The sequence below is a fragment of the Hyperolius riggenbachi genome, chromosome 1 (assembly GCF_040937935.1).
Source record: "Hyperolius riggenbachi isolate aHypRig1 chromosome 1, aHypRig1.pri, whole genome shotgun sequence".
Lineage (NCBI taxonomy): Eukaryota > Metazoa > Chordata > Amphibia > Anura > Hyperoliidae > Hyperolius > Hyperolius riggenbachi.
Window position 1 is genome coordinate 196,594,400 of NC_090646.1, and position 14,402 is coordinate 196,608,801.

The window sequence follows — 14,402 nt, forward strand, 5'->3', positions numbered from 1 at the left end:
TGTCAATAAAATGCCCTTTAACCCCCCTGGCGGTCTAGTAAAAACCGCCAGAGGGCAGCAGAGCAGTTTTTTTTCATTTTTTTTCTTAAATCATGTGGCGAGCCCAGGGCTCGCTACATGATAGCCGCTGTGCAGCGACATCCCCCGACCCTCTTTGATCGCCTCCGGCGATCTCCGATTAGGAAATCCCGTTCAAAGAACAGGATTTCCTGGAGGGCTTCCCCCGTGATTGGGAGTCCCGATTGACGACGTCATTGGGAGTCCCGATCTACCCCTCAGCACTGCCTGGCACTGATTGGCCAGACAGCGCACGGGTTCTGGGGGGGGGGGGGGCACGGCGAGCGGCGGACAATCGGCGCGGAGCGGCGGCGATCAGAGTGCACACGCAGCTAGCAAAGTGCTAGCTGCGTGTTGCAAAAAAAAAAAATTATGCAAATCGGCCCAGCAGGGCCTGAGAAATCCTCCTGCGCGGCATAGCCCGTGCGCGGCATAGGGAGGTTAAATCACCAGCGAGCAAAGAAAAATAAATAAATGCTCAATCTAATTTTAGTAGTACTTTATTACCTACTTTTTGGTACCTTTGCAATTATAAAGTACTACTAAAATTATATTGAGCATTTTTTTTTTGCTTGTTGGTGATTTAAAAGGCATGTTATTGACAAGTTTGAAAGGTGATATTTTTAAACTTGTCAATAAAATGCCTTTTGAGCCACCAGCAAGGAAGAAAATCCTCAAAATAATTTTGGTAGTACTTTTTAACTTGCTTGTTGGTACTTTTTTTAGTTGAAAAGTGCTGGAAAGTTATTTTAACCATTTATGCCTCCAGGACATAGTACCTACGTCCAGGAGGCCACGTGCGCGTCCGCGCGCTCCCGCGGCCGATCACACGCGTGCACGCGCGCTCCCGGCCCGCAGTGCGTTAGCCAGGCAATCAGTGAATCGGGCTATGGTGCCCGATCACTGATTCCTCTCCCCCGCTGAAAAAGCGACAGCTTCTCTCGGAAGCTTCGCTTTTTCTGGCTTCATGCGTCCCTCTAAGCGTATGTTACGCTTAGAGTAACGTCATGTAAACAAACTCTGCCATCTTGTGGCAAAAAAGTAAAACTACAACTAAATTTACTATTTACATCCCACCCTCCCAAAAATACCCAAATAAAATGTTTAATATATAAAAAAAAAAAAACATTACAATTAAAAAAACAAAAAACATAATAAATTTTTTTTTAAATATTTACCTAAGGGTCTAAACTTTTTAAATATCAATGTAAAGATAAAATAGTTCTATTTTTTTTTTTTTACTTTTAAACTTGTAAATAGTGATGGATGCAAAACGGAAAAAATGCGCCTTTATTTCCAAATTAAATATTGTCGCCATTCATTGTGATAGGGACATAATTTAAATGGTGTAATAACCGGGACAGATGGGAAAATACAATACGTGAGTTTTAATTATGAAGGCATGTATTATTTTAAAACTATAATGGCTGAAAACTGAGAAATAATAATTTTTTTTCCGTTTTTTTTCTTATTCTTCCTGTTAAAATGCATTTACAGTAAAGTGGCCTAATTGGTGGCAGAAAAAACAAGCTATAGATCAGTTCATTGTGATAAGTAGTGATAAAGTTATAGGCTAATGAATGGGAGGTGAACATTGCTCGGATGCATAAAGTGAAAACGACTGAAGGCTGAACTGGTTAAATTGAAGATGAAAACTTATCTCCAAGGAGAAAACTCAGGTGAAAAAGTGAATTGCATATGGCCCATTGTCAAACTTGTCAATAAATCACCAACAAGCAAAAAAAAATGCTCAATCTAATTTTAGTAGTACTTTATTACCTACTTTTTGGTACCTTTGCAATTATAAAGTGCTACTACAATTATATTGAGCATTTTTTTTGCTTGTTGGTGATTTAACCACTTGCCGACCGCACACTCATAACGTGCGTCGGCAAAGTGGCAGCTGCAGGACCAGTGACGCAGTACTGCGTCGCCAGCTGCAGCCTAATTAATCAGGAAGCAGCCGCTCGTACGAGCGGCTGCTTCCTGTCAAATCACGGCGGGGGGCTCCGTGAATAGCCTGCGGGCCGCCGATGGCGGCTCGCAGGCTAGATGTAAACACAAGCGGAAATAATCCGCTTTGTTTACATTTGTACGGCGCTGCTGCGCAGCAGCGCCGTAAGGCAGATCGGCGATCCCCGGCCAATCAGCGGCCGGGGATCGCCGCCATGTGACAGGAGACAGCCTGTCACTGGCTGCACAGGACGGATAGCGTCCTGTGCAGCCGGATCTCCAGGAGGGGGCCAGGTAGGAGAGGGAGGGGGAGGATTTCGCCGCGGAGGGGGGCTTTGAGGTGCCCCCCCCGCCACCCACAGCAGGCAGGTGAGATCAGACCCCCCCAGCACATCATCCCCATAGGGGGGAAAAAAGGGGGGCAATCTGATCTCCCTGCCTGCACCCTGATCTGTGCTGGGGGCTGCAGAGCCCACCCAGCACAGATCAATCAAACCAGTGCTGGTCCTTAAGGGGGGGTAAAGGGTGGGTCCTCAAGTGGTTAAAAGGCATGTTATTGACAAGTTTGAAAATAACCTTTTCTCTTGAGTTTTTTCCTAGATGATATTGTCAAACTTGTCAATAAATCACCAACAAGCAAAAAATGCTCAATATAATTTTGGTAGTACTTTTTCACCTACTTTTTGGTATCTTTGAAATTATAAACTGCTGCATATAAAATGAAAACTTAAGAAAAAAAGTGAATTGCATATGGGCCATAGTGTCAGTACTATAAGAAGGCAGGAGGATATTTAATTTTGCGTCATCTCTCTGCAGATTTGTCCCATCATTCTTGCGGCTGGGCTCCTGGAACGTTGTAATGTTTGTGTCCTATGAACAGCTGAAAAGAGCAATGATGATGTCCAGGCAGAAAATGGACTATGCTGGCGTGTGAAAGCATCACTGAAAATCTGCAACAACAGTACAAATTCATACAATGCATTCTGTTCTGCCATTCCCTGGGAAGGAAATACAGACTGAGAATGTGTGAATGTCCCTTCACTCTTTATTATGCAGAGATGGAAGTGGAATCTACAGACATGTGGGCCGATTTACTAATCCACTCTAGGTTTTCTATATCATGGTTGATATCCCTGGTGGTGAACATTGGAGATGACTAGGTGCATCTAAGATCTAGGTTCATGCAGTCCCTGACAAATCAACCTCAAATGTCGTCAGAACTTGAAATTCCAATTGCTTGCGCTAGCCAGTACATGGTGTCACCTAACCCTCAAGCAAGGTTTGTGCTATTCAATATGGTGCCAGCACTTAATTCCACTTGCCTATACCATGTGGAGGTCAGATGATGATGATGATGATGATGAAGTGCCAAGGCCAGATGACATAGGATGACAGTGGGCTGGATGGGGCAGGTCCCCTCCCCACACAGTGTCATACCGTGATTATTTATCTCAGGTTTATAATCCACATCTTATATTAATTTATTGTAGACAAGACAAATAACATTTATATTGCGCTTTTCTCCTGGCGGACTCAAAGCGCTTGAGCTGCAGCCACTAGGGTGTGCTCAGTAGGCAGTAGCAGTGTTAGGGAGTCTTGCCCAAGGACTCTTTACTGAACAGAAGAGATTTGAACCCAAGTCAACGTGTTGTGATAGAAATATGGGAGTTTTGGCTGTTGTTGGTGTGTAGAAGTTGCTAGTTAACTGGTCTCCTGCCCATCTTGTGCATTCACAACTTAATAAAGTCCTAGTGACAGAAGACGTAAGAGGTTTGCAAAATGTAGTCTTATTGAGTCACCTGCAAAAAGTATTTGACTTTGCAGAAATGTAGTACTGTAATTAGTAACACATAATTAGATGTCACTGTCCAGACAATGTCACATGGCAACAGGAGATTTACTGTGGATGATGACTCATATAATATTCTCCTACCCACACGTGATGCAGTCACTTTAACGCCACTCCAAGCACGTGTTTCCCAGATCTGTGTAGGCAATGAGTTGCGGAATCACTATTAGTACCTGGTTAAGTAGCCAGAAAATTAGCACAGATTGGCATTGTTATAGTCTGCAGTCTTCTCAGACTTTTTCAGTCTATGCCTGCTTCTTTGCAGTCTGGACAATAGGATAATGCAATGCAATGTGAGCAACAGATGCACCAACCACAGAGCCAGTTCCTATAGGCCGTGGCTTCTGGGCATGGGATCAAATGTTTTGAGAGATTTTATTATAATAATAATAATAAAAAAAAGTAACTTTAACACTCTTCTAACAGCTATCAGATTTATGATTGGCAATGAGCTTGAAAGGGCTTGTTTGATGCAGTGTCACGAATACTGTATCCACAGTGCTTTTAAGATGGGATATAGTCCCCATTAAAAATGTTAACATTCCTCTGCCTAAATATAGTTCAAGAAAAACACCATCCATTTATGTTCTGCTTTCTGGAAAAAAAAAAGGTAACCTTGCCATTTCTTCTCTTTCACTGTATTCAAATTACAAGAATCTTTATTTTTCTAATAAAATAAAACTGACATGTCTGAGCTTTATTTATTTATGTGTTAGGTTTTAAAAAACCTCTTTAAGGCCTGGAACCCACTGAAAACCGCAAACGCAAAACGCAACCGCTAGCGTTTTGTCTGAGCGGTTTGCAAGCGGATTCATGCGCGTTTTTGGTCGTGTTTTGCAACATTGTATTTTTTTCCCCAGCGGGTGCCTAGCGTTTTGCGTTTTTATCCTGATTGGTCCTGTGAATTATTTTTCATTTTGTTACAGTGTGCTGAACCGCAAAACGCTAGCAAAACCGCTCAGTTTAGGTTTTGCTGAGCGTTTCCGCTAGCGGTTCAATACTTTACATTGAAGCGCTAACGCTCCCAAAACGCTCCCATGTCCTGCGTTTGCGTTTCTGAGAAACGCAAACGCTCCTGTGGAAGTTGCCCCATCCATTACCATTAGCCCAGCGTTTTGGCAAACTGCTAGCGTATCGCAGTGCTGCCAAAAGCGCTCCTGTGGGTTCCAGCCCTCAGAGTAATCGAAGGTGGAACTTCAGGGTCAAAAGGATTTCATTTTGCAATTGAGGAACGACATATTTGGTCAACTTCCTGACAATTTCTGGTACGAGTCCAGACACCCGTCCATCACCTCCGGACTCCCAGCAGCAATGTGGGCAGTGCATACATCATCCACATGCTGCTTCCTTGGGCTACATCTACAAGCACAGCTGTTTATGTAAGGATCTGGTCCTAGGGGGAGTGGCTGTACTGATAAAACAAAATATTGATTTTTTTTTTTTTACCTGGAAGTACTGAGGTGCTGGGTGGGTGACCAGGTAGGTCTGGTTCTTAAAGGTAAGGACCAAGGTGAATAAAATCTACTTACCCGGGGCTTTCTCCAGGCCCTAGCATCGGGTGGCTCCCGATCCCCTCCGGTGCAGATGCCAACCTCACCAGGTCAGCATCTTACTACACTGCAGCGTGCGGCTCACCGAGTCGCACAGATGTCATCCGAACTGTATTGCTCAGGCGCAGTAGTTCACCTCGGTCCTTCCCTTTAAGACTGCCAGGAAGACAGCTACCGCTCTTATGAACATGCATTAGGAAACATTTTAAAAAGTGAGACTCCCACTTTAATAAAATCAAAACACAGTGAAGTGAAACAGTATCTACACATCTAACACCAAATCATGTGCAAAGGTTCTTTTAGTTAAATTCCACTGCACAACTTAAAGGACAACTGAAGTGAGAGGTATATGGAGGCCATATTTATCGCCTTTTAAGCAATACCAGTTGCCTGGCTGTCTAGCTGATCCTCTGCCTCTAATACTTTTAGCCATAGACCCTGAACAAGCATGCAGCAGATCAGGTGTGTGACATTATTGTCAAATTTGACAAGTTTAGCTGCATGATTGTTTCTCGTGTGATTGAGATACTACTGCAGCCAAATAGACCAGGCAACTGGTTTTGTTTAAAATATATATATATATATATATATATATATATATATATATATATATATATATATATATATATATATATATATATATATATATATATATATATATATATATATATCAGAATCCATACACCTCTCTTCGGTTGTCCTTTAATGTTTAAAGTGAACATGGCCAGTGATGGGCTTCCCAGTAGCTATCTATTCATAATTACTCGGAAGCGAAAAGTTAATTACAGCACCTGAGGGGGCAGGTGAGGGAGGGTTAACTTAACCATGCTGTCACCTGCTTGAATCACGTCCTACGTTGCATTCCAAGTCGCATTGACTTCACTACCACGCTTCCTCCTCCCGGGTTGAAGGAGGAAGCATGGTAGTGTCGTGAACGTGATATAGGCACTACTAAGCTAAACAGTCAGCAGACTGGCAATGGCAGCCTCCATATAAATCTGGCTTCCAGTTATCTGTGCACATTTGTTTTAAGGGCTAGCTCAGACCTACGATAGGTCTGAAAAGTTGTTTTTTGTACAATACAGGCAGCACCAAAATGCTGTTTCCTCCTGGGTATGCCACCACAGCATCACCCCAAGGAAAAAAAAAACAATTGAACTATGCAAGGAGCGTGAAATAGCATGTGTGGTCATAAACCAAGCAGTTTATATAAAGGGCAGCATTGCACTACTCATTGCCGCACCGTTGTTCTTCCTCCCTAGCAGCAGAACATGCTGCAAAGTCTTAAAGAGAACCTGTACTGAGTAAAAATATGTAAAATAAACACATGAGGTAATGTCAAATGAACATTACATAGTTACCTCGCCATCAGTTCCTCTCAGAAGCTCACCATTTTCTTCTGACAAATAATCCCTTCCAGTTCTGACAATATTTTGTCAGATCTGAAATATATCAGTTGCTGTCAGTAAAATATCAGTTGTGGTCAGTTATAGCTGAGAGGAAAACTGATTTACCAGGTAATGTCCATGTTCCCTATGGCTCAAGTGGGCAATGTTACAGTTTAACTGTGTGCTGACCAGAAAGCTGTTATGGGGTAATGGCCATTTTCAAAATGGAGGACGGAAAATTCCCTTGATCACAGTGAACAAACAGGGCGCGGGAGAGGAGAAAGACACTGAGGAGTAGACAACATGGGAGGTAAGTATGACTTGTGTATGCTTATTTTGATTTTTAATTTTCAGTTCAGGTTTTCTTTAAGGCTCACAACACATTTGCATGGCACTCTGCCCCCAAACTCTCATCCCCTCAGGTGACAGTACTGGTGCATAATGGCAATGCAATTTGTGCATAAGCTCTTAGAATTATGCTAAATAGGATTTCAAGTTCCAAGTTTATTCACAAAATAGAGAAAGAATAAATGAAACAAATGAAAAAAGAAAACCACATGCAGCATTTTGCCAAGTTTAATGTTAACTAGAAGTATAAAAGTGTTTAGAAGTAGCCAGAGTGAGGTGAGAAAATACTACACAACAGAAACAAGCAACACAACATGTAGATACAGATAGAATTACTGCATACAGAATTATTGATGTGGCCCTCCAAGCATCTTCTGAAAACCTATCCACCAAGCCATTTATATGGAGACACAAGCGGCTTTAAAGGAATACTGTAAGGGGGGGGGGGGGGGGGGTCGGGGGAAAAGGAGTTGAACTTACCCGTGGCTTGTAATGGTCCCCCGCAGACATCCTGTGCCCACACATCCACTCACCGATGCTCCGGCCCCGCCTCTGGCTCACTTCTGGAATTTCCGACTTTAAAGTCAGAAAACCCCTGCGCCTGCGTTGCCGTGTCCTCGTTCCCGCTGATGTCACCAGGAGTGTATAGCACAAGCCCAGTATGGTCTGCGCCTGCGCAGTACGCTCCTGGTGACATCAGAGGAAGCGAGGACACGGCAACGCAGGCGCAGGGGTTTTCTGACTTTAAAGTCAGAAATTACAGAAGTGAACCGGAGGCGGGGTCGGAGCATCAGTGAGCGGCTGCGCGGGCACAGGATGCCTGCGGGGGACCATTAGAAGCCCTGGGTAAGTTCAACTCATTTTCCCCCGACCACCCTACAGTATCCCTTTAACTACAAATAGAAATTGTGCCTTAGAAATGAGTTACAGAAATTTCACTGCTCTACTCTCTTTATCCCATAACAGTAATGGAAGTTACATTGCAAGCAAACATTTGGCTTCATAGGCAGTATCCATCACAGGAAGTCATATTCTAGAGGTCTAGAATGCGGGCGATTAAATATGTGTATCATTTACCGGTAATGTATCAGATCTTTATGTAACGCAGGACTGGTACAGAAGGTTCAACCGCAGAAGTATTGGACAAGGCACAGTTTATGAACACTACATGACCCATTTTCATAAGACTGCACAACTCAACCTGGTGCTTTGTTGGGATCACAGAAAGGGTAGTGTTTACTGTTATCTGGACAATATGTACCAAAGATACAATCTGTGAACTTCTAAAAATAAATAAATAAATAATGGAAGGCTAAAATGTGTAAAGCACTTTTATAGTGCCAGACTCACTGAAAGTGCATGAGAGGTGACTGTGAAGAAAAGCACACCTGGACTGATCATACAAGGTACACACATCCCCAGTAGAACAAAGCAGCTTCATTCTACTAGGCATGTGCAGACCTTACTCACGTGCTCAGTCGTGGTGCACTAGCTGGGAGCGCTGGCAGAAGATGGAGAGGGACCCTGCGCTGGAATGGAGTGCTCTATGAGGATCCATGAAGCCTCATGTCCATCAAGAGGCTTCTAACTACTGAGGTAAGAATCTAACTCTTCTTTACTATACAAGTTCTCCTGGAGGCCTAAATCATGCAGGATACAACAGCAAGCAAATAAGCAGAGGTGACGCCTAAATATTCTTAAGTAAATAGCTAACCCTTTTCCAGTGGCAAGCTTGGGTTAACTTTAACAGGGCATACCGAGCAACATGGCACAAGAGCTCTCCTTTAACAAGAACTTGTTTTGAGGGATCTCAAAATAATGTGGACTATGAAATCTGGTGGGAGACCATTTCAGTATTACATAACTGTACAAGTACAATAATGTTTAAGCCAACATCTGAATGGAGGCCATGTGCCCTGGGCTAGCAGCTCAAAACAGCTGTTAATTCTCATCATGTCACATACAGAGGATCTTTTGTTTCTGAAGAACATATCACACAGAATTGCTGATCCACTCCAGATGTACAAAAATAGCACCCCCAATAATCACAAAATGCAATAGTGCAGGCTCTCTGACACTAATCAACACATTGCCTTTTTTAATTTTATTATAACAGCTAATACTCCTACTGCAATCCCAATTTCAGCTTTCAGCTGGTATGTGTCAAACCTGTGTAAAGACAGATAATTTATTTTTTGTAAAAATACCAGCTGCATTGAAAGGATTGAAAAATATAGTGTACTAAACTACAACGGTCACCCGAAAAAGTAAAAGTCGTGTCCATTTAATATTTAAAAATATTTTAGATACATTGCATCTTCTGATAACTTTATTTAAGTATTCGTCATATCTGTTTGCAAGGTTTTCCATCTATTTGTTGTAACAGCATCACAATCCTCACCAATGGGTTGAAGAGATTGGAGATACGGGTTAGAGTAATGCTGCTAAACAAACAGCTACCAGCGTTCTGCAGTCACATGACAAGAGGAGCAGGGAGAGATGATAGATGCAAGTTAAATGAAGTGGCAAATACTTTCATTACTAATAAATGATGTAGGCTATCACCTAAAGTTATTATATATGGCTCTTGACCCTCTAACAGGGCTTTGAAAAAATACACTGAACAGAACACCAGAAGCCTAGTAAAAACTATATAAACATACATGCTACTCTTCCATGTACGCAAGTCCAACCAGTAGCCTACCAACCCTTGAAGAAACAGGCAATGAAAGTCCTGTAATTGACAAGGTAAGTTGACACTTCTGATTCTATAATGGCTAGCAATGCACAATTTGACCACGCCTGACTCAGAATTACCAGCATCAATGCCTTGGTATTAACCAAATATATGACAAGGTCAGACTGACAAAGGGTGCCCCTGATTACAGCTCAACCTAGGTAACACAATAAATGTCAACTTCTTATTTGAGAGTGAAAGCAATAAACTATGGGCCTGATGCACTATACATCGGTAAAGTTGGCCAGTATCTGTAGCTACCCCCCTCCTTTCCCAATTAAGCGTGGCTAATGAAATGCAATTATTCCTAGCTGATCCAGGATTATGCAAATTATGTATGCAACTTTATGCAGATCGAAAATAAACAACTCCATCTTAGTGGGGTTTGATTGGTCTATTTTCAAACTGCATACCTTTGCATAATTCTGCATCAAATCAGAACTATTGGCATCTCCTTGACCATCCCCAGTGGCCATTATATAGTTTAGTTAAGGGGGCCCTCCTCTCTCCTACCATCCGAATACGCAGAGCAGCTGCAGCAGATCACAAAAGCCTACTCCAGTGCTGGGTCCCTTAGTATACTCTCTACTGTGGTTGGTTGGTGCATCCCGACTGATGATGTGTGACATCAAGAACCTACTGAGGGACATAAACTGGCCACAGTGAAGAGATCAGACACTGGATTAGGTAAATGTGCTCCACTGTGACCGCTCTGCATATACAGAGATAGGGGGTGAGAGAGGCTATAAGTCAAAAATGTATGTCCTCCATTAGACCCCTAAATTTTTATGTAGTAAGTCGGGGCTATACGGTACATACTAGAGATGAAATGTCAGAACTATAAAATGTGGCATACTGGGAGTGATGTGCCACAACTATAAAATCAGTAAAGCGAGGATACTGCATTACTGAGCGGGTGATCATTTTAAGGACACTTAAATATAATTTAATTTATGTTATTTTCTCATTGCATAAGATAAACCTGTGGGTATTTACTTATGTAACAGCAGTTTCCATAGAGGCATGAGCTTTTCTGTTTGCAGAAGTCTAACTACTTTCCCAATCTTATTTCTTACATCAATGTGACCACTAGGGATGATCAATGTTATGCAAATACTTCAGAGTTTATGCAAATGCATGTATTTTTTTTAATGCAAATATGAGCAGCTTGAAAATTGACCAATCAAGTTGCACCCAGGTTTAAATTGATTGGTCACATTTCAAGCTGTATATATTAGCATTAAAATGTACATACATTTGCATGAACTCAGAAGTATTTGCATATCATTGATCATCTCTAGTGACCACATGGAAAATGCAGGTATTTGTTATATGGCTGCCTGACGTTAATCCAAACAGTGACCCAGTAAGAAATCACTATTAATATTAGACTGAAAGGGGCTGCAGGGAGAAGGGCAGCAGCTGACAGTGTGGACAAAGGTAATCATTGCATCATATGGTGTCTTCAGCAATGCAACACTCTTGATAGGTTTTACAGTATACAGGTTCACTTTACACTTACCCTAACAATAAAACTCTAGTACACCTGTCATACTTTCTCAAATCTGTGACATGCTATAGATTCAACAAATATGGGTTACAACAACAATAACATGCACGGGACAAAATAGCATTACGCAACACACATACACATTAAGCGTGAAATGCAAACACAGCAATTACTGGTTAGTGCCAGGACATTAAACATCAGGATTCATTGCCAGCAATGAACTCATGCCAAATAATATATTTTGATTTCTTCTAAAAATTTAAACTAATCATTTTCTTAAACACATAAAATATTTTTCTTTTAATTTAGCAGTATTTTTTTTTATTACGAGTGTTTGTGAAAGATGGTCTCTGCTTTGAGCAGCATCATAGCCATATAAAGGAAATAAAATAACAGACATGTGAGATATAATGTGTGTTCCTACAGCATGTTCTGAGCAAATAACACACAATGTGCTCTGCTCAGTAACATATTATTTCAACATCAGAAAAAGACAAAGGCGTGGCTATCGTAAAGTTATTATTTGGTTCATACAGATGGAGTGCAGGATGTTAGTGTTATACTATAATCCTTCATGGCTAAAATGTTCAAACTCACCTCCTCCACCCACACCACAGCTAGCACCATCAGATGTCATTCGTAAGGCCCTGTTTCCACTACGTCCAATTTGCTTAATTTCACTGCATGCAAAATGAGATGGAGAAACTCATTCGGGGGGCATTGTGCATCCTAATTCCTATAGCTGTGCATGGCATGGCTAGATAGATTTGCACACGCTCTCGCATCACTGCAAGTGCCGGCATGCTTCACGTAAAACGCATGCTGGAACAGTGGAAACGGGCCCTGCCAGATATTCCATTTATTACACTGAATTATGATTGTGAGGGGTTTGACAGGGCACTTAAAAAGGAACTTTAACCTTACACCCCTTTTCCTATGAGAAACCTTTACTTTTTCTCTAATAGGTCATCAGGGGCGTCTGTGTGGCTGAGATTGTGGTGAAACCCCTCCCCCAGTGTGATGGCATGACATGCCATGTTGGCATATTTCCTTTCTGTGAGCAGTGTTGCATTGCGGGAAAGAACAGCTGCTTCCAGCTGACAAGCAACCAGTATCTCCCTCTGCGCATATTTATTACTATAAAAAAACAAACTTTTAGCCTATCCCATAGTTAGTGGGTGTGGTTATAGATGATAGCAGTTGGTGCCCTCTAGTTTTTGTTTTTTTGTCTGCCAGTAGTAAAGCTGATGACATGCAAGCTCATTGAGGATCAAACAACATGAATGTATTACACAACAGGTATCAATCATTTTGTTATCCATCTTATATTATTTTACTTCTAACTTTGCAATGTATTGATTTACTTTTTTGCCCCCACTACTATTTTTCGGTAAAGTTCCTTTTTAATTTCTAACACCCCCTCCCCATTACTCACTGTACCTGGGATCAATAGATGTTCCTTATGGGACCAGGATACTAGCTAGAGTCTGTTGCCACAGTTCGCTTTGCTAGCTCATGTTCCAGCTGCTCCTTTAAACCCGCAGAAGGGTGCAGCTTCCCATCCACAATTAAACTTGTGTATAGCTGCCCAGCCACTTCCAACACAGAGGCTGTATGAAGTGCCGCAGCCCAAAACAATAGGAAGAGCACTTGTAAGTAGACCCAGCACAACTGGACCCTCAGTCCTGGGAGGAACATCTAGTGCCACCAGGTGCCAGAGACTGCTACAGAGGGTCAAAGGATAATGGGTGAAAATTAATGAAGGATCGTGTGCAATGAGCACACAGCCATTTTCTTAGCTTGGCCTAATGTAGTACCGTTTATGAGCAGAATTCCTGACTTACAGTTTATATTGTTTTCATAGCTTACTATAAGTACAATGGAGTATTTCTGAGGTCACAAACGCTTCAGACAGAACAATCATAGTCTGACTGTCATATGGCTTGAAATTGGAAATGTAATTTGTAGCAGTTTGAAGGGTTTAAGGAACAATAAAAAAAAACCCAAAAAATTCAAATTTCTTTTTCATCCTTCAGCACATTGATATATTTATAAAAAAGGGACCACATTTATGTAAACAGTGTATGTATATGTACACCGCCAATGAATTGGGCACACGGGGAGCCGAATGAGGGCTCACTCTGCTGCTGCTCATATTCCCAGCGGCATAAAATACTATTCCCCCTCTAAGTCATAGCAAATTGGAAGTAACTCTGGCGACCACAAGAACCCCAAATTACCCGAGCGTGTGCTGTGAACTATAGCGGTGTCCAACTCAAGTGCTACATGGCCGTTGGGGAAACCGACGGCTTTGATATAAAACGGACCTCCCAGCAACTTTATATAAATGGACCTACTAACTACTCCTGTGCCTTATAACTGTATATAAATGGACATTCAAGATACTCTTGTGCCTTCTAACAGTATATAATTGGACCTCTCACAACTCCTGTGCCTTATAACTTTACATAATTGGATCTCCCACAACTCCTGTGCCTCATAACTTTCTATAATTGGACCTCCCAAAACTCCTGTGCCTTATAACAACTTGTAAGAATTAGTGAACGCTGCTTTAGTAGTGTGGCTAAAACACTGTGTTATAGAAATGTTTCCTATCAATGAAGTTATATACAGACAGGGTTTGATGGTGAAAACATATACCTAATACAGTTTCACTTTCTGAACCGAACATGAGTAGCAACTGGCAAAGCCGGATTCTTTAGAATGACCACTTGTCCCTGTCCTGCAGTGGAAAGCCTCCCATTTCTCCTTCCCCTGCTACGCAATGTGTGACTATCGCAGGCTGCCAGGCACAAAAATAATTGTTTCCACCAACAAGTCTAATGTCTGTGCACACTGCACAGCTTTTCCTGTGGGAATGGAATTTGTAAGTAAGAAAAGTGAAAATGTAATTCAACTGCACTCCATCTGTAGAACAACAATAGTGTGTATAAACCATACATAACAGCAAGATAGAGCTTTTTGTTCCTCTGTACAAACCAGTGGTAAA

General features: G+C 41.9%; 1 protein-coding gene across 1 annotated transcript in view; it reads left to right on the plus strand.

The window, feature by feature from the left end:
* UCP1 (uncoupling protein 1) overlaps window positions 1-4,536 on the plus strand; it is a 14,204-nt gene extending 9,668 nt beyond the window's left edge. Inside the window, exon 7 of the mRNA XM_068269903.1 lies at window positions 2,827-4,536. Coding sequence (XP_068126004.1) covers window positions 2,827-2,944 — 118 coding nt within the window. The 3' untranslated portion in view covers window positions 2,945-4,536. The remainder of the gene's footprint in view (window positions 1-2,826) is intronic.
* The last annotated feature ends 9,866 nt before the right edge of the window (window positions 4,537-14,402 follow it).